Source organism: Mirounga angustirostris, unplaced genomic scaffold (assembly GCF_029215605.1).
Source record: "Mirounga angustirostris isolate CCGP_5_RB_7025 unplaced genomic scaffold, mMirAng1.0.hap1 SCAF_17, whole genome shotgun sequence".
Classification (NCBI taxonomy): domain Eukaryota; kingdom Metazoa; phylum Chordata; class Mammalia; order Carnivora; family Phocidae; genus Mirounga; species Mirounga angustirostris.
The window spans coordinates 31,443,889-31,463,338 of record NW_026991725.1 but is presented as its reverse complement, the minus strand read 5'-3'; the positions used below and the strand labels follow the sequence as shown (position 1 = coordinate 31,463,338).

General features: G+C 46.0%; 1 protein-coding gene across 1 annotated transcript in view; it reads left to right on the top strand.

Annotated features, from left to right (window-relative positions):
- Positions 1–19,450, top strand: part of MARCHF10 (membrane associated ring-CH-type finger 10) — an 85,365-nt gene that overhangs the window by 36,113 nt on the left and 29,802 nt on the right. Inside the window, exons 3-6 of the mRNA XM_054511160.2 lie at positions 6,366–6,541; positions 8,201–8,214; positions 16,577–16,667; positions 18,379–18,518. Of these exons, the coding sequence (XP_054367135.2) occupies positions 6,366–6,541; positions 8,201–8,214; positions 16,577–16,667; positions 18,379–18,518 (421 nt within the window). The remainder of the gene's footprint in view (positions 1–6,365; positions 6,542–8,200; positions 8,215–16,576; positions 16,668–18,378; positions 18,519–19,450) is intronic.

The window sequence follows — 19,450 nt, the reverse complement described above, 5'->3', positions numbered from 1 at the left end:
TGAAACTACTACCTGCCTCATGAGCCCTGCCTGACTTCACATCTTTTTCTGAGTTCCTTTAGAATTCAGAATTGGTGCCACCCAATTTATTGCTTAATTAAATGTTGTTTTGAATTTTGCTAGTATGGTATATAATCTTCTCTCTCCCACTGCAAGGTTTTTGTCTTTAGATTCCTTCATGGTGTCTAGCATGGGGTTGAAGACATAGTTGTTGCAAATGATACTTCTCAATTCCCACATTTTAGACATATTCTTTTGAGTAGGAGGTAATTCTGTAGGTGATCTCCATTTGATGGCCAAATCTTTTATGTTCCTCAGATGCTCCTCTCAGCTAAAAGGGGAATATGAATTCAAGTAAAGAATGGAGGAGAAATATATTGTAGCCACACTACATGTGAGAAATACCCAACTGAGATCAGTCTCAATGTGCTACTAAACACTACACTGGGGGCGCCTGGGTGGCTCAGTCGTTAAACGTCTGCCTTCGACTCAGGTCAGGATCCCAGGGTCCTGGGATCGAGCCCCGCGTCGGGCTCCCTGCTCTGCGGGAGGCCTGCTTCTCCCTCTCCCTCTGTCTGCTGCTCCCCCTGCTTGCGCTCTGACAAATAAATAAGTCTTTTTTTTTTTTTTAAAGATTTTATTTATTTATTTGAGAGAATGAGATAGAGAGCATGAGAGGGGGGAGGGTCAGAGAGAGAAGCAGACTCCCTGCTGAGCAGGGAGCCCGACGTGGGACCCGATCCCGGGACTCCAGGATCATGACCTGAGCCGAAGGCAGTCGCCTAACCAACTGAGCCACCCAGGCGCCCCTAAATAAGTCTTTTAATAAATAAATAAACACTACACTGTAGCATTCACATTTTTAAAATCCAACATTTTCTGGCCACATACCACTTCCTTACCCACTGCCCACCACACAGAACTCTACCCCAGAGAACACCATACATACTTGTCCCCAAAAGCACGAAAATGTGTCCCCACCCATGTAAACCGACAGCTATTTCCACCACACACAAGGGATCAATTTGCATTACAAGAAATACCTAGCAAGTGTCAGGAAATCTGTCATGTTTGCTCTTTCAGTCGCTTGCAGCTCTGAGTTTCACCCAGAGACCATTCCATAGTGAGATGGAGAGTAAGCACAAAGACAACTCTACAGTCCCACATGCCCCTCCTCCAGGGAGCAGACCCAATGGTCATCATACACTAATTTAATCATCAAGGCCACGACTGCTTTCAGATCAGTGTCTCAGGCTGAGTCATTCCAACTTGCTAGCATGAGAATCACAGACAGTGGCCAGGTGGCGGGGGGGCGGGGTGCCCTTTACCGAAGTCAATGGTACAGACCGGTGCGCAGGATATTTATACATGTGACAGCCCATCTGACTCCAAAAAGCATCTTGTGGCAAAATGGAGAGCAAAGGTTTATTGCTGATCCCACTCTTACCCAGCCCCACATGGCAGCCACATCTTCAGGTGGGAGAGACAAATGGGTTAAGCAGCAATCTGATTCCGGCAGGTGGTACGTGAGTCCAAACGAACAAACAAAAACCCAAAAAAACAAAACAAAAAACCCCAAAACCCAAAAAAGGTTACTGATCCTTGTTCTTTATTGTTGTTGAAGTTTACGATTCCAGTAAGCTCAAAACTGTCCTGAACATGGGCAGGACTTTGCTGCTCTTAGTTTTTTCTAGATAAGAGAAGTATAGCCTGCTTTGTGATATGGCCAGCATTCCGTGTAGAACATGCTAACTTTATGGTTCTTGAATACACAAAGGAGTCCACCCTACCCCTAATGCTATAAGCTACCCTCAATTCTCTAATGCTGTTTTTGTGTTTGAGGCACAATGTGAATGTGGACTTTGGAGATTTTGAAGACACACATTTGCACCCACAGTCCCTTGGTCACCCTTCCCATGTTGTTACTGTTTGAATGTCGAGAGTCACCATCTTGATCACAGTCTTCCACAGGCTCATGAAAATGCATTCATTTTGAATGTCATAAACACACGGTCTTTCTCTGGCACCAGCCTGACGCTACCCTTTGCCTCTTCCCTTTTATTCCCAACAGGTTGTACCCTGGTCTACACATGTCATAAGATCTGTTCAGCCCAGCTTTCCATCCCATGACATGTGGCAAAATAGGTTTAGTGTCTCCATCAATCAGAATTCAGTAGCACACGCTGGGGGAGGGTGGGAGGTGGCATACCAGTTGAGAACCAGTTTCCTGGGTCTTGGAAAAGAGCCATCAGGCAAGAGTTGGAAAATAAGTTGGTCTCGTCTGTCTCTGACTACTTTAGTCTCCTTGCTCTTCTAATCATCTCTGTTCACTGTCACCTGGCCATTCCAGACTCAACATTGTTAGGTCTCAGGTAAAAAATCTCGTCATTCTCACATCCCTGAGGAAATGCATTCCACTCCCAATCCTTGGGTCTCCATCTTCCAGGCCTAACTAGAACCATGACAGTGTCACTAAGCCGTTATTCCAGTGCCCAGGGCCACTGCATTCTCTGACCGAAGTGCCTTCTCTTCCTCATGTGATTCTTCCTCTGAACTTTTGGGAGCACCTAGCCCTGGGCAAGGTAATATCTCTATTAGGACAGAAGAGCAAGTTGGGGATTTTTGGAAAACGTTAAGTACAAATATAATAACGCTCTAAAAAATGTTAATTTTGACAATAACTTCTTTTAGTTCTTCTTTAGCTTTATTAGGACTTTCTCATCAAATTACAAATAGAGAACTTAGAATACTCACATATACCATGTAGCTTGATTTTTTTAAAGTTTTTTCTAGTTGGTTTTTTTTAAATGCTTTAGACTTTGATTTTGAAAGATCGAGCTGCTTTTCTTTCCTCAAAGGAATAGCAATGTGCTGTTGCCTCCACCCTCCATGTGACATTTCAACTTAGGAACATATGGGGGAAGAAATGAAAATTATCATTACTGTTCAAAATGACAAGAGGAAAAGACAGTTTTAAAATCAACTTTGAATCAAAATAATTTAATTATTGTTTGATAATCTCTAAATGTTGTTAAATATTTTCCATTAGAGATTTGCTGTGTGAAAAAGAAATTGTACCACATTTTCTTTTTTATTTTTTTAAGACTTTATTTTTATTTATTTGACAGAGAGAGACACAGCGAGAGAGGGAACACAAGCAGGGGGAGTGGGAGAGGGAGAAGCAGGCTTCCCGCGGAGCAGGGAGCCCGACACGGGGCTCGATCCCAGGACCCTGGGATCATGACCTGAGCCGAAGGCAGACGCTTAACCGACTGAGCCACCCAGGCGCCCCCATACCACATTTTCTTAAGATGAAATAAATTTCGACTTCTTACAAGACAATTATAAATTATATAGCTTTTGAAAGAAACCAAGAGTCCAATGTAGGAACTGATCCACTTTCTCTGTTCACATTGATTCGGATTAGGTGAAAATCCAATAGAATGTTTCATTGGAGATTTTGGTTTTGCTTTCAACAATACGTAGTTAATATTCAGTAGTTAGCTAATTTAATGGATGAACATGAATGGACAGCTAATTGCAAAAGCCAACACTTGCATGGCACCTACTGCATGCCTGGCATTGTTCTAAGCACTATTAACACATCTTAACTCATTTAATCCTCACAGAGCCACCAAAAGATAGACCACTATTGTTCATGCATGAAAAGAATCTGAGATGCAGAGAGATGAACTAAACTGTATCACACAATAAGTCTGTGAAAGGGCCAGGATTTACTCCCAGGAAGTTTTATTAAATACTATGCTTTAGTGCCAGAGTGAGTTACTATGACTTGTCCCACCAAGGAATCCTCCTCCCTGGATAATATGATGGGTTTTCATAAGAGAGGATAGATGAGAATGGCAGAGAATATAAGAGGACATGAATAAAGGCACAGAAAGTTGAAATGATCTGCTTACAATGACTCAGTGAAGCAAGCACATTCGTAAGTATTATAGTTCCTGCCATTGTGACTTTAGTTTCCTGCTGACAAAACACCCTCTTTCAGCTGCAATTTCTGGACTCTTTGAAATGATTACCAACCAGAAGTAAGTTTTATGGAACCAGGAACCAGAAGAGGATGTACTCAGAATGCAGGTGCACAATACCATATGTAATAGGCACTGCCTAGGGGGCCAAACTTTCTTTCACCTTTGGTGCTATTAAAGGCTTGAAGTATAATGAGTGGGTGAAGGAAGGATAAATATGGCTTAACACCCACCCAATAAAAAGTCTTGTTAACAACTCACTCCTCCCAGTTCACCACTGTCTGGGACAAGCAAAGAATCCAGCCCTGGCTGAGGGTGATGGACCCACAGTAATGGTGGACACTATTATTGTTCCTGATACTGTCACTGTGGATACTGGTAGTCTTAGTCCAGAGAATCTTTATTGCCTTTGCTTTGGTTAGAAATAAAGGGCTGAAGGGGGCGCCTGGGTGGCTCAGTCAGTGAAGCGTCTGCCTTCGGCTCAGGCCCTGATCTCAAGGTCCTGGGGTTGAGCTCTGCATCGGGCTTCCTCCTCAGCAGGGAGTCTGCTTCTCCCTCTCCCTGTCTCCCCAGCTTGTGTGCTCTTGCACTCTCTCTTTCCCTCTCTGAATTAAATAAATAAAATCTTAAAAAAAAAAAAAGGAAAGAAAGGGCTGAAGAACAGACCCCTGTATGAGCAGGCTTCCCCACACACTAATGTCAGGTGTTTGTGTTGGACAATTAAAGCCCACATTTCCTTCTCTGAAAACAGCCTGTCTCATGCTCAGATATGACCTAATGCTTCATCTGGGACATGTCACAATCATTTTCAAGGATTTCTATTAAATTCCAGAATCAAAAAGGTAAATGGAGAACTGATTCATTAAGTCCTTTCTTTTCCCTGTCCCTTTATATGATTTGTTTTCTGAAACGACAGAGAGAAATAATAATTATCTGTTTGAAGGCTGTATCCAGACTCTAAATTACAAAACAGGACTTATAATCTTAGAGGATAATGATCTGTCCACCTGTAGATTTATACAGACTTCTTTGGAGAAGACTGACAAGTAGGGGACTTTTTTAGAATTCAGTTTGTCTTACATTGCGCCCAATAATTCAAAGCTACTCAGAGTATTTTCCTGAGTCAGGAGCCTTGAAATGAAAATGCCACAACTGTCAGCGAGAACGATGAGTGAGATCAATACAAACTGCCACAGTTGGGGAGGGGAGGAGGGGCGTTAATGTAGCACTCTTGTCTGCAAAAGACTGCATCTTCAGAGGACGTTCCAATACTGGACTAATGTGCCTGTAGAAGAACTGAGTGACCCTCTCCCCCTGGAGGGAGGGATGAGAACCTTGGGGTTTTGTTTGTTGCAAAGTGTTTCACAGATCATAACACCAGGACCTAAACCTTAAGGCAGGGGGGCACCTGGGTGGTTCAGTTGGTTGAGCGTCTGGCTCTTGGTTTCAGCTCAGGTCATGATCTCAGGGTCCTGGGATCAAACCCTGCCTGGGGCTCTGCACTCAGTGGGGACTCTACTTGAGGATTCTCTCCTCCCTCCTCCACCCTTTCCCCCAACAATAAATAAATCTTTAAAAAAAAACAAAAAAAAAAACTAAAAAATCATAATGCAAGACTTAGCTCCCCTCTCATGACCAGGTTTCCCATAGCCATTTACACTGCTTTTATTATTTCTTTGGTGGGTGTAGTTGTGGCAAAGTATAAAACTATTGAATGTCTGGATAATTTCGGTTGTGTTGGCAAGGCTATGCCGAGCTACTCTGACACTGCAGGAATCATGATTTGGCTGTGCATAGATTTATACTGACTTCTTTACAGAGGACTGACAAGTAGGGGACTTTTAAAAAGATTAGTCTGTCTTAGGTTGCACCCAATAATTCAGAATATTAAACTGAGGTCCCATTTTTTCAGTCCCAACACACTATCTAAATTTCCTTTTCATTGTTAAGTATATGATTACCATAAAGACCATTTTTCCTCACCCACCCCCAAGGCAGTTCAAATAACAAAAGCAAGACGTTTAAGGGCATTGTTTCTCCTGCTTTCATATGTAGCCTTTAACATGAGTTGTTTGGGTTTACGCAAGGGTCAGAAATGTATTCTCTTCATAATGTTCTACAAGACAGACTCATAGAAGTGCCTTCTTTTTATAGTGTTCCACAAAATAGACTTATTAACTTTGCTATTATTTCTAACTGATACTTCTAAATGGATACAGTCCATCAAAGTCTCTCTGGTAAAAGGGCATATTAAGTGTGGCAGGAAGCTCCAGTGTTAGTGCTGAAGGGGCCCATGCATTCAGCTCGTCTCTCCTCTGCATAGCTAAGATGACCTACTTGGCCACTGATACTCAAGACACCTTTCATTTTTTGTAGAGTTCTGGTGAGGAGGATCCTCTAGCCGAACCAAGACCATTCACCAAGAGTTCTGCGGTTAAATGTGATTCCAAACTTCCAGCAATTGACCAAACATCAGTCAAACAGAAACATAAAAGTACCATGACTCCAAGGAAGGTGGAGAAAGCAGGCCCCAGCAAACCCTCTTCAGGTGAGTGGCTGAGTTACTGAAACTCACAAAATCTAAAATCCCAGTATTATAGGTAATGACAACAGTCAGACTGGTGGTATTGGTTACACCTAGTGTTCTCCAAAGGGTGAACTCAGGCTTTGGAGGGTCCAATGATCTTATGCAAATGGTAAAATTCATTTCGGGGTAGAAGAGCAGGTCAAGGAGGTGTGAATTATGTAGAGTAACTGTTCCCACTGCCCATATTTCTGACCAATCATTGGCTTTGTGTGGCACTTGCCTAGAATTGGCATTTTTTTCATCTTCTTCACCCTTCTGGGGGCGGAATAAAGGCATTTGGCCCCAGGTATCAAATTTTATGACTCAAGTGAGAGCATGAAGAGAAGCTTCCAAAAGCATCTGAACACCATAATTTATAGCCAAGAAAGAGAGTAATAAAGTACTCCAGTTCTGGGGTTGTCCTCTCGGGGAGGAAAGGGGCTTGATAAATCCTCCCTTTTGTGCAATTTGGTAAATAATTCACTCTTCAGCTGCCTTTGAAGGGGAGACCAGTCCTCTGCTTGAGGCAGGAGTTATTTAATAGTATCCAGAAAGAGGATAAATTCAAGTGAAAGCGTAGAGTCCCTCGGGCTCATCCCCATCAAAGCCAACATATGGAGGACAAACTGGATTCCTCCAGAATGGGACTTCGAAGTTGGGGTAACTAGGTGGAAAGGTCTGCCTTCTGCTTGCAGTAGAATGGAAACGATCCAAATTAACTGCCAAGGAATTTGTAAATAGTGTGCAATTCATTTAAATACAAATCACAACTACTTTCTAATCCTAAATAGCTCTTGTCAATGCAACCTACCCGTCCAGTGAAGTCTTAATGCATTTTTAGAAAATGGCAGCTTTCCCTCAGATTAACCACCCACATTTTGTTGCTTTAATGAAGTTAAAAAAAAAAAACCAATTGACTTCCGAAATGATGTCCTTCCAAGCAAAGCCCGAACTCTCTTTCCTTATTTACTCAGGGGAAAGTATCGTCAATAGTTAACAATTTCTCATTTTGAAGATTTTTAGTAGGAAGTATGTTTTTAATTCAGCTGTTTAAGAATGGAATAGAGCAGATAAGATCATTCCCTAAATATTTCAAAATACATGCTGTAATTTATTGAATTGGGGATGTTTTTAATAGAAAAAAATTGAATTTAAATCCAAATAATGCAATTCCATTCACTCAATATAATTTCTAGCCTTCTTACTAAAACTGGGTAGCTATTCGCATGGGCTGCTTTGTCATCTGTGGAGAAAAAATCATTAAGCTGTACAGTTGAGGCCCATGAGATGATTTTGGTCTGTGTGATTAATACAGATGCTTTTCTGACGGACCAAACTCCATATGGAACGTACAACACTGACAAAAGGAAGAGTTAATTCACTTTACATTCTATAAAACATCACGTTTGAAGAATTACTAGCCTGGAAAACACCAAGGTTTAGGCAAGAGAGCCAAGTTGGCAGAAAGATATCTATTTCATCAAATGGGGGATGTTACTTGTAGTAAAAGGTTTTAAAAAGCACCGGCTTTATCGTCCTACTAGGACCCTAGACCATGTCCAAGATCCATGCAGGCAGGAGCTGCACTGGGCCCCGGCTGTCCAGCGAGGCTAGCAGTCCTGGTGGTTGATGCCAGTTGCCACAGAAGCCGAAGCACTTGTGCAGCAAACTGCGTTCGCGAAGCCAGCCAAAAGCAAAGCGTTGGTGTGTCGAGATCCACTCATTTTACATGTGTAGATGCACCCTCAGAGTTCCTTAATTAGCACAGTGAGATGAGCGCCCAGAGACATGGTGAGAATTTAAGCGGAGCCTTTTCAGGAAAAGTCTAGTTGAGTGGCGCTGGCAGCTCAGGGGAAAAAAAAAAACAACGAATACCCTGCTGTTGGAAAAAAAGAAGATTTGGGGCCTGAATTATCTGGACACATTGATCCAATCTACCAGGTAAATTTACAGGTTCTTGCTTTTCTTCACCTCTGCAGAGAAATATTTTCCTAAAGCTTTCTGGGGGTAATCCAAAGTCGGCAGTGAATCACCAAAACTCTTCCCATTTCAGAACTGGGATTCTGTGCAGAACTGAAGCATCAAACCCAGTGAAATCCCTTTGCAACATCTGTGTGATAGGCTAACCTTCCCCCACTGAGCTTTGCTAGACTTTTCCTGAATACAATAATATAGCTGGGAAATGTGGCCTGCCTTACATGCAAATCTGTGTAATGATAACCCATGACATAAAGGAGGTTTTCCTTGTATCTGTGGGAACTACCATCTAGAATTTAGGCTATTTACAATATAGGAACCAATGGTGCCCTCTACAAATAGATTTATAACTGAGAAGGTGTCAGATTTTCACTGGTCTTCACACTCTATTAGAAGGAATCCACGCATTTTAAATTAAGTTCATATCTTCCACGGAACTGTTGCTAAGTGAGTTGGCTTGTGGTTCTCCATGCTGTCTCCCTCCGTGTAGTGTTGAGCAAGTGCTTTAGAGTCAAAATGCTTGGATGAGCATCTGGGCCCCATTTCTTATTTGCTGTGTGGCTTTTGGGCAAGTGACTTCTCTGTGCCTCAGCTTCCTCATCTGTAAAGTGGGGGGTGAAAACAGATCCTACCCGCTGGGACTGCTGTAAAGATTCAATGATAAAACGTATCCTCAGCCATTAGAACGGTGCCCGATACCATAAGCACTTGGTAAATTACAGCATTATGATCTCTAGGATGGGAGAACTGTATTCACGAGAGAATGAACTAGAAACCCTTGTTTTCTTTGTCTTAATGTTGTCCCCCCTCCCCACAATCTTTTTTCCCCTTTACCAAAAATCAGAGTTGTATTTTTAAAATCCTGATATAAATGCAGGTACAGACACTTTTACTACACCCTGAATTTCCAAAGCAAAACACAAAAGGGGAAAAAAATGAATAATCAGAAAGCATTCACCAAGCCAGAGATTTGCTTTATCTCCAAAAAGACTTGGAAAATTCAGGCAGTGAGTCAAGACCCAGCTGTGTCTGATGTGCGATGGATTCAGAAATCCTATTTCATGATCAAGGTGGACACAGATACAGGGTGGGAGAGAAGCAGTTACATATTCTTACTTCAGAATTCTGTCTGGATCCGTGAGAAGCAGAGCAGTCTGCAGGCCCAGCGAATGCTGGGGGACAGAGAAGCGAAGGGAGCTACCGTGGCCTCCAACTCCTGGACTCCTGCCCGCATCCAAGACTCCGCCCAGCCATAGCCTAACTTGTAAAGGAGCCACCTCTCCTTTCCAGAACCTGCAGAGGCATCCAAAGGCCATTGTGCTGTGGGGTTCCGGCGCCTGGAGCCCTGCAGACCTCTCTGCCTCAGTGCCAGGCACACGGGAAATGAGTGTGCCCTCTCCTGTCACCTAGAGCTTGGGCACCGTCTCCTAGTTATGTGCCAGGAAAATGGATCTGGATGGAGTCATGGAGCCTGTTTCCAAAACCTTGCCCTTTAAAACAAAGCCAAGTGTTCTGAAATTATCCTCACTTATTACTGAGTTCAATGTTAGTCATTACCAGATTCACATTTTTAGGAGTAGCAAAACCTATTCAGCTTTATAATGGCTTATTGTGAAGATGTATTCTTGTAAAGCTAAGAAACAGCAGTGAATTCAGATTTAAAAAGATAAACATCTAACATAACTATGGTCTTTTTTGAGTTGGGAAATATTTATTTGAAGGGTAGCCTGGAAGAGAAATTTGGGGCAAATCCCAAATCTTCATAACTTACCTTGCAAATAAATCCTGTTGAAGATTTTCTTGAAAGGCCAAGATTAATGAATTTCCAGGCGTGTCCACTGGTGTCCCAACAACTTTCCAAGCCATCTGCCCAAGTAAGAAAACAAGCAACATAAGTGAATGCTCCCACTTCTATAGAGAGAATCAATTCTCAGTCGTTTATGGTAATGCTTCTGAGACCAGTGGGGCTCAGGGACGTCACAGAGTCCAGAATTTGAAGTCCTGGTTCAGAATCCTCCTGGTCTATCACTTTATAGCCCTATAAATGTGAGCTGGCAACTTCTCTGAACTCAGTTTCCTTATCAGTAAAATTGAGTTTATTACCTATCTCACCAGGTAGACAGGAAGATTAAAATCTTGGGGAGAGCCTAAGCCTTAGGTAAAGGTCAGTCCCCAATCCTCCCTCTGCTTATGAAGCCTACTCCCGCCACCACCCGCTGCTCCAGGGTTGCCATCTTTTTATAAGCCGCTCAACCAAAGCCATTTTAATTTGAGATACGAGAGAGGTTATAACTTTATTATAAAAAATTTTAGGGGCACCTGGCTGGCTCAGTCAGAAGATCATGCAACTCTTGATCTTGGGGTCATGAGTTCAAGCCCCACGTTGGATGTAGAGATTACATAAATAAGTAAATAATAAACTTAAAAAATGTTAACTATCTGATTATCAATGAGGTCATCCACTTATCCGGTACCTCTGGGATGTTAGCAAATCTATCCAATCGGCCCTGCTGTCCCAAGGAGGAGGATACCAGGATGCATTAATTTCCTCATCCATCACCCATTCATTCTGCACTTTAGCATTCTGCTCACTACATGCTTACCTGCCAGGGGCTGCATGGGTACTGGGGACACCGAAATAATAAACAGGACCTGCCCTCCAGGGGCTCACAGCTTAGCGGGAGGGCAGGACACCAACATGTCCCTACAAAGGTAAGTTCCACGAGCTTGTGGGCAGGGACAAGTGGGGGGAAATTCCTAAAGCACAGGAGATGTAACCAGGGGGAAAGGCAAGAATGATGTGCCCCACAGGAGGTATGAAGTATGCAAAGCATGGAGGAGAGACAGAGAAGAGGGGAAAGACAGACACACATCGAAGAATGGCAAGTCGTCTAGGGCCTTGGGCCTTGCAGCGTCCCCAGACTAGAGCAGAGGCATCATTTGAGAGCTTGTTAGAAATGCAGAACCTCGGGCGCCTGGGTGGCTCAGTTGGTTAAGCGACTGCCTTCGGCTCAGGTCGTGATCCTGGAGTCCCGGGATCGAGTCCCACATCGGGCTCCCTGCTCGGCGGGGAGTCTGCTTCTCCCTCTGACCCTCCTCCCTCTCATGCTCTCTGTCTCTCATTCTCTCTCTCGCAAATAAATAAAATCTTTAAAAAAAAAAAAATGCAGAACCTCAGGTCCCAGCCCAGATTTACTGAACCTGAACTTGCCCTTAATAAGATCTCTGGGATATTTGTATGCACATTTGAGTTTGAGAAACTCTGCTTTAGGAAGTATAGAGTATAAAGCAGACACCCTACAGGTAGGCAAGGACCAGGTCCCCAAGAGCCTTGCATGTCAAGCAGAAGGCCCTGAAGCCTCAGCCAGGGAGGGGATCTAAGTGGGAAGCAATGCAATCCAACTGGCATTTTAAAAAGCAGACTGTAGCATGGAAAGGGGGCTCGTGGAGGGTGAGGGCAGTCTGACAGGCTGAGACACCAGGCAAACTGTAGGTGCAGTGCACCCAGAAACAAGAAGGACTGGGCCTGGAGTAAAAGCAGAGGGGATGGGGGAAGGACTGGGCTTGAGGATGCTCAAAGAAGTACACCTGGCAGAACCTGGTGACCCCTGGGTGTGAGGATAAGGAAAAAGGAGGAACTAAAGAGAAGCTGGAGTTCTGGCCCGGAAAACTAGGCCAGTGAAGGATGCCTTTGCCAAGGCTGAGAAAGCAAGAAGAGAGTGGGTCCCATTCTGTGAGTGTTGTCTCTGAGGGGCAGGCACGCTGGCCAGAAGGAAACGCCAGGAAGCACCTAAGGATCCAGGTCTGTGGCTCAGCAGAGAGCTCCCGGCCGCCAGCAGGAATCCAAGGGCCTGGAGTGCAGGGGGGCTGAAAAGTGTCTTCCCAGAGAGAGTGTGTGGAGCAAGCAGATAAGATGTGGAGAAAGGACAGAAGGACAAGACAACCACAGAGAAACGATGTGAAAAGCAGGAGCTGCTCCAGGAGCCTAGGGAGACATTTGGAAATGAAGGAACAGATAATCACGTCAAATCCTACACAGGATACAATAAGGACTGAAACACCCCCCCCCCCCCCGCCATTATACTGGAGGTAATGGTTTTCAACTGTATGGTTTGAATGATGGCATTTTAGAATTGGAACTGATTTTCTGCTGCACTCTTTCCCAAATTTCTCTGATGATAAGTATCAGCAGGGAGGTAATTGATTAAAATACACATTCCTGGTTCCCATTCCTGACCCAGAGCGTCAGAATCTCTCAGAATCTCCGATAAAGCCGCCTGCAAAACCACGTCTTTAACAAGCACTACAGGTGACTGTCATCACAGAAGTTTGGACACCCGTCTCAGAGCCTTGCTTCTAGAACTTTAAAGTTGATGAGAGATACCTGGGGACTTTGATAAGCTGCAGGTTCTGATTCGGTAGGTTTGGGTGGGCCGAGATTCTGCATTTCCAGAAGCTCTCAGGGAACATCCATGCTGGTGGCTGAAGGACCACCCTTGGAGGATCAAGGCTAGAGAAAACACCTGTCTCATTTTGCAGATGAGGAAACAGGTTTCAAGAAGGTAAGCAGCTGATCCAAGGTGACCCAGCTGGTTCGTGGCAGAGCTGAGAGATTTGTCACGCACGAGGGGGTCTCTCTGGATCGTGACTCCATCAGGTGCCCACACTCAGCCTCCAGCAAGGTTGGCAGACCAAGTGTGAGGTTAGCGAACAAATCATTAACTTCACTTGGACGCCTCCCTCGTCCACCTGCTTCTTCCCCGCCTTGGTCCCTCTCCCTTTCCACGATCCCACCAGGATCTCTCGGCTTCTTTCTCTTTTCCCAAGCCTCCTCTCAGTAGCAGAAAGGCCAGATTAGGGCATGACCGCCACCTCCTCCTGCAGACAGCTGGAGGACTGGTGGGGGGAGAGTCTTACCTAGGTGAGACCCTGCCAGCCACCGTATGTTGCTGCCAGCACAGCTAATTAGACTGGCTGTGGGAGAGAAGGGACCCAGCGCTTCCAGGCAGGAACGTGGTGGGGAAAGAACCTTCTTGTGTCTGGCAGGGACGCCAGAGACTATTGGCTGGAAGAGGGTGTGATGATGAGGCCATGTCCCTCAGTTAACTCTTTGGTGACTCAGATATCCAAGACTGCTGCCCCTAGGACACCTGGACACACCAGCCCCGAAGAACACTTTTTGAGTTCTGATTCATTCACAGGCTTTTTTATGTCCTTTCCCACCGTGAGTGCTGCTTCCTGACTGCTCTTTTTCTTTTGTGCAGGTGACAGCAGCGAGCACCCCCTGTTCTGTGTTGAATATTCCCCTTACTGCTCCGTCTTTGCCTTCTCCCCCGTCCGGCAGCCCCATTCCAATTACTGCTGCCTCCTCCTGCCACTCGTGCCACCTGCCTCCCCGGCGGCCCAGGTCCCCTCCCCCCACCTCCCCCCGGGGCCCGTGCCCTCCTTCATGAGCCCGCCTTCCTGGTCCCCGGGGCCCGTGCCCGAGTCCCCGGCCACCCTGTGCTACTTCCCCGTCTCCTGCCCCACCCCGGCGGAGACCCCTGTGCTGTGCCTGCCGGGCCCCAGGAGGCCCAGTAAAATTTACCTGGTGTGGTAAGTCGCCCTTGGCCAGGCACACAGCACAGCGGCGTCGGGGAGAGGGGGACGCGAGGCTTCCAGAAGGCAGGTGGAGGCGGGGGGCGAGGTCACCAACAACTCAGGGGCGGTGAGGTGTGCAGGGGAGCAGGAAGACGAGACAGCCGCCGCCCCTTCTCCGCACCTCCTCGTGGCGCCGAGGAGCGAGCAACCAATAAAATCCCGTCATCTCGCGAGACTCCTCTGATGGCTTCACTCCCGCGTGGGGGCTCTTGCGTGGCGCCGGGGGCCACGTGACCGGGCGCGAGGCGACGCACCGCGCAGGTCCCGGGAGGGTGGCGCGGGGGGGGCGCGGGGAGACAGGTGCTGAGAGGGGACAAATTAAAGGGCTCAGTCACTGTTTACATTCCCTTTCCTGCCTACCTATTAGGCGCCACATTTCCCCAAATCAAAAATCCCACCTCCTGGGCTCCAAAATAAAACGTATTTATGGTACATAATTAAGCTCCAATTAAGATCTGCTCAGGGTATGCGAGACGACGCACGTCTCCAGCACACCCGAAGCGGCGAATCGACGCGGCCCGTTGTTGGTGACTGTACGGCAAGCTGCCTATCACACCGAGGAAGCCCCGGCTCTTGCGATTAAGCTGTAATTCTTCCCACCGTCTCAAGGAAGCGATTTTCAAAGAAGGCATCTCTTAGAATCTTGGCACCTCCTTGTCAAGAGGCGGGGAAATGGGGGGCGAGGGGAGAGAAGGTTTAGCAATTGTAATTTTCTCTGTTTCTTTTCGACTTTGTCTATCGAGAACCGTGTCTGTGTGTGCAAGTGACGTCAAGACCTGACCGATGATCAGGCACATGGAAAGAACATGGACCATTAAGTGGACTTGGTTCTCAGTCAGCAGGGCCTTGTATAAATATAAGATGACTGCCTTTCTCTTTCCTTTCCTGGTCAAATTAAGAACTATTCAGTCAACAATTACAGTGTCCCAGCATCATCAAGAGAACTAGGGCGGACACCTTTGATCTAAATAGCCATTGGGTTTCTTGGCTACTGGAGGCATCACCTTGCTCAGACACTAGAAGAAGCTACGGTGTAAAGCAAACCCGAATCTCCCCCCAAATTCACTGACAGACTTCAGGGTGTTAAGGAAATGAGACTCCTGAGCACAAATCTCTCCCTTTCTCTCAAAGGCAAAGGGTCTGTCCTACTCCCTGAAGAGTGTAAATGTATAAATATAACTTGGGTCTTACTGCAGGTTAATGTATGTCCCAGGCCACAGGGAGGACCATCCTGGAAAGGCCCCAGAGGTCTGAAGTTTGGTTCGATTTGGGTACGGGTAAGGTGATTAGGAACTGGAATCAGGGTCCATACAAGCTATGCAGCCTAGGTCGCCTCATTTGCGACTGCAATTTCAGGTCGTGAAAAAAGAATATTTTGTTAAGAGCTTGCTTTCCATAGAATCCAAAGGGTATCACAAGGAACAAGTCAACGGTGCAGTCCAATTGGATTACAATCTTTAAGGTCATGACCAAAATGTCTTACTCATCTTTGTGAACCCTCAAATTATTACATAGCAAAGGCACACAGGTATTTGTTGAATTGATTATAATAGGGAGTTGTTATTTGCCTTTTGGATTTTATAGAGGATTGAGGGAAGGAGTCAGCCAGAACAGCACAGCAATGAAGGCTGCTGAATAGATTATTCTCAGCCCATGAAACCTGCATAGCAAGTTTCTGGTCCAGTCCAGTTCTCTCACAGGAGTGACTTCAGATTCCCAGTTAATAGTTGTGATAGTAGTAGTAAACTGTTTATGGTAGAAGCTGCAGCTACCATTTAGAGCAACTAATAAGCACCTGACACTGAGTGAGGCCGTTTACGTACGTTATTGCGAAACTTGGCAATAATTTGGCAAGGTAGGAATATTCCCATTTCACAGCTGCAGATACTGAGGTTCAAACTGCCCAAAGTCAGAGGCTCCTGCCCACACTACCAGCTTCACCGCCAGACCTAGTAAAAACAATCTCTAGGTTTTCAGCTTTATGACTTTAATTTGCTGAAAACTCAGAGACGATATGGTAATTTTTGGAAAGCATTTAAAAGATCTGGTGCTTTGAAGAAAGCATTTTTTTTTTTAACAAGAAGACAAAAGAACCTGTTAAATTAAGTCATGTTGGATGTTTAGCATGAGAAAAAGTTTATTCTACTTTTGGAATCCCCTGTAGTAGCTGGGTAGCTGAATGCATCTTCGGAAGTCCTGCAAATCACACTAAGCAATATGACTATTTGTCCTACAGGAGACAAGGCAACATAAGGCTGGCTAAGACAGGATCCTCATCCTTAAGGAGCTTACTGTCCAGTAGGAGAGAAAAGATGCATACCTCAGGCAATGTTAGAATATGCAAATGCTAAAGGTCCTAGGAATCCTGAAAGTTCTGGCCAAAGCAGAGTCAGAGCAGAGACAGGGGCCATAAAACTGGAAACAGACCTAGGAGGACCTGCTGGCTGGGACAGGCTAGGGAAGAAAGGTCCTTGGGGAGGAGGATCACACCCCTGGACTGTGTGAGGGTGTGGAGGGGGCTGGGGGCATGGGGCTTTGGGCATGTGAGGTTCTGCTGCCCGGAGTGTGAAGGAAATGTGAATATTCTAATGGGATCCCTGCTAGGAATCAAAGTGCAATCCTTGTGCCTAGGACCTTTGGGCCCGAGCCCCAAGCCTGCCCCTTCCCTGGTCCTCCCTCTGTTGCTTCCTCAGTGAGAATTCTGTTGCCTCCTGCCCTGTCATCAGGTGAGGGGCAGGAGGGAGTTGCTGACTGCTGGTTGCTGGGAGGGATGAGGTCCTAGGTGACTAGGGAGAAACTCTTGGTGCTGAGAAGGTGCCTCCCTCACCTCCTCCGTGCTGGGTCCTATACCATAAAGCCCCTCCCACTCTCCTTGAGGTCAGGAAACTGTGTCTCCTCACCGCCCTACATCCTCTGAAGAATATGTCCTCATTTTCTGGAGAACTCCCTTCTCTCCTTCCTGGTCACCTCTCCAGGCTCCACCAACTCGCCCCACATGAGCCTCCACCACTGGCAGCCCCCTCTTTCTAGCACGTCCCCAGTAGAACATAGTCCCCTCTGTCTTGGGGGGCACAGAACCTAGTGCCTCCCCCTCCTGGGGCCCATCAGGAGAAGCAGGTAGTACCTAATCATTGTATTAAACTCGGCCTCATGAGCCGCCATGGAGAACTTTCATTCATTCCTGAATCTGGATGAAAACTATTCACACAATCACAACTTACACTCTGGAACATAAATCCAGTTGTCTTCATGGGCCAAGAATGGCTGCTCTCTCACACACAACTCAAGGACCTTCCCAGTTTTACCCACGTTGCCTGCTGGCCATGGTTATTTGTAAAATATCTGAACTGTCCAAGAGGGGATGAGCTGGGCAAATTCTCTTGGAAGATTTAGTTCAGATATTCACAATCTAACTGCCTTTTAAACCCAAGAACTTGGGTTTAAAGAGGGGGGTGGAAAATACTGGAACTCTTGCCCCAAACTCCACAGGCGCTGATGCTTCATACACACACGGAAGAAATGTGAGATTATTCAACCCAATTAGCGACCCAGTTCAAAATGGGAATTTAAAAAAAAATTCATTGGGAACTCAATCCATGTTAGCATTCCAGCTACCGTCTTCCTGTGAGTTTATCATCCTGGCACAGTGGTGGGTAACACATAACCAAGAAAACAGGTATACTTGATAGCCCAGATGCCTGGAACCTTTTGGAAGGCCATGTGAGCTACTAAGAAACCATCTGAGGATAGGCAAGAACAAAATAGGCTGTGATTCAACCTTGGAAGAGCAGTTGGGGAGAGGGCCTTTGTATGTCCCAACTGCAGGTTTTGACAGTGTTACCAATATGTCCATCCCAACATCTATGAACTGGAAGCTAGACACTTCTTAGCAAAAGGACACACCCCTTATAGACTCTGCATTGCAGGTGTCGCACATGCTCATTCATGGTGATAACAACCTTGCAAAGTAGGTATTATTTTCATTTAACAGGTAGGGAAACTGAGGCTTTAAGAGGTGAAGTGATCTGCCCAAGCTCACACAGCTCCAAGGTCCCAGAACCAGGTTCCAGATCCACCTCTTCTCTGACCACCTGGGCCCAGTCTCTTAACTGCCTTCCCCACTGCTGGGCCCTTTGAGTATTCTTTATGCAGAAGCTGTTTCCCTGTAAAAAAAATAATTATTATTATTGAAAAGCTTTTGCACCTTTCAGCAGCCCAGGCACCACAGATTTTATCAAGGAAGAGGAGGCCAAACCTGGGGAGGCTGACAGTCAGCCCAGAAACGCAGAGCCCAAGAGTGCCGGGGGACAGAAGCAGACTGAAGGCGCAGGCCCTCAGGGGACCAGGTAAGGACTCGTGGCTCATGCATCTTGGTTCTCGGAGAGAACTGACTTGCGCTGTTACCCGGTGAATTCTGTATGGTTTTTAGACACTTGTGCTTTTATGTGGAGGAGAGTGTACCTTAAAATGAAATGCTTAAAAGGTTTTGAAAACAAACCATTGGGGGGCGCCTGGGTGGCTCAGTTGGTTGAGCGACTGCCTTCGGCTCAGGTCATGATCCTGGAGTCCCGGGATCGAGTCCCGCATCGGGCTCCCTGCTTGGTGAGGAGCCTGCTTCTCCCTCTAACCCTCCCCCCTCTTATGTACTCTCTCTCTCTCTCTCATTCTCGCTCTCTCAAATAAATAAATAAATCTTTAAAAAAAAAAGAAAAGAAAACAAACCATTGGATCTAGTTCCTTCTCTGAAAGAGGCTAGCAGGAAAAGGTAGGGCAGGCGGAGAGTTTTTTCTTTTTCCTCCCATTTATTCTATTAAGTGTGATTGTGCATGGTTTTGAATGGAGGCCAGCAATTTGGCTTCTGGAGAGGGCATCTGGGTGGCAGGTGGTGGGATCAGGGTGGTGAACGAGGGGTGGAGAAGCAGTGTGCAACTCTGGGGATATCTCACCTGGCCCAGGAGGGGTGGGTGGATGGGTGTCTGTGGGTGGCAGACTGCTCACGTCCCACAGGGATCTTCTCGCCTCCAACCCAGGGTGTCAAGATCTCGGTGTGTAAGAAATAACATCAAAATAAATATATGCTTTATTTCCAAACACTGGTTTGGTGGATACCTCCTCTTTCAGTCCTGAGCATCCAAAGGCCCAAGCCATGCTGCTCCACTGACCACGTTACCCTCCCCTGTGGTGGCAGAAGGAATAGGACCCAAGGAGCCTCCATGGGACTCCAAAGAAAGTGACACTTGACAGCCAACCTTGCCATGGACCTAGTCTTCCCCTTGGA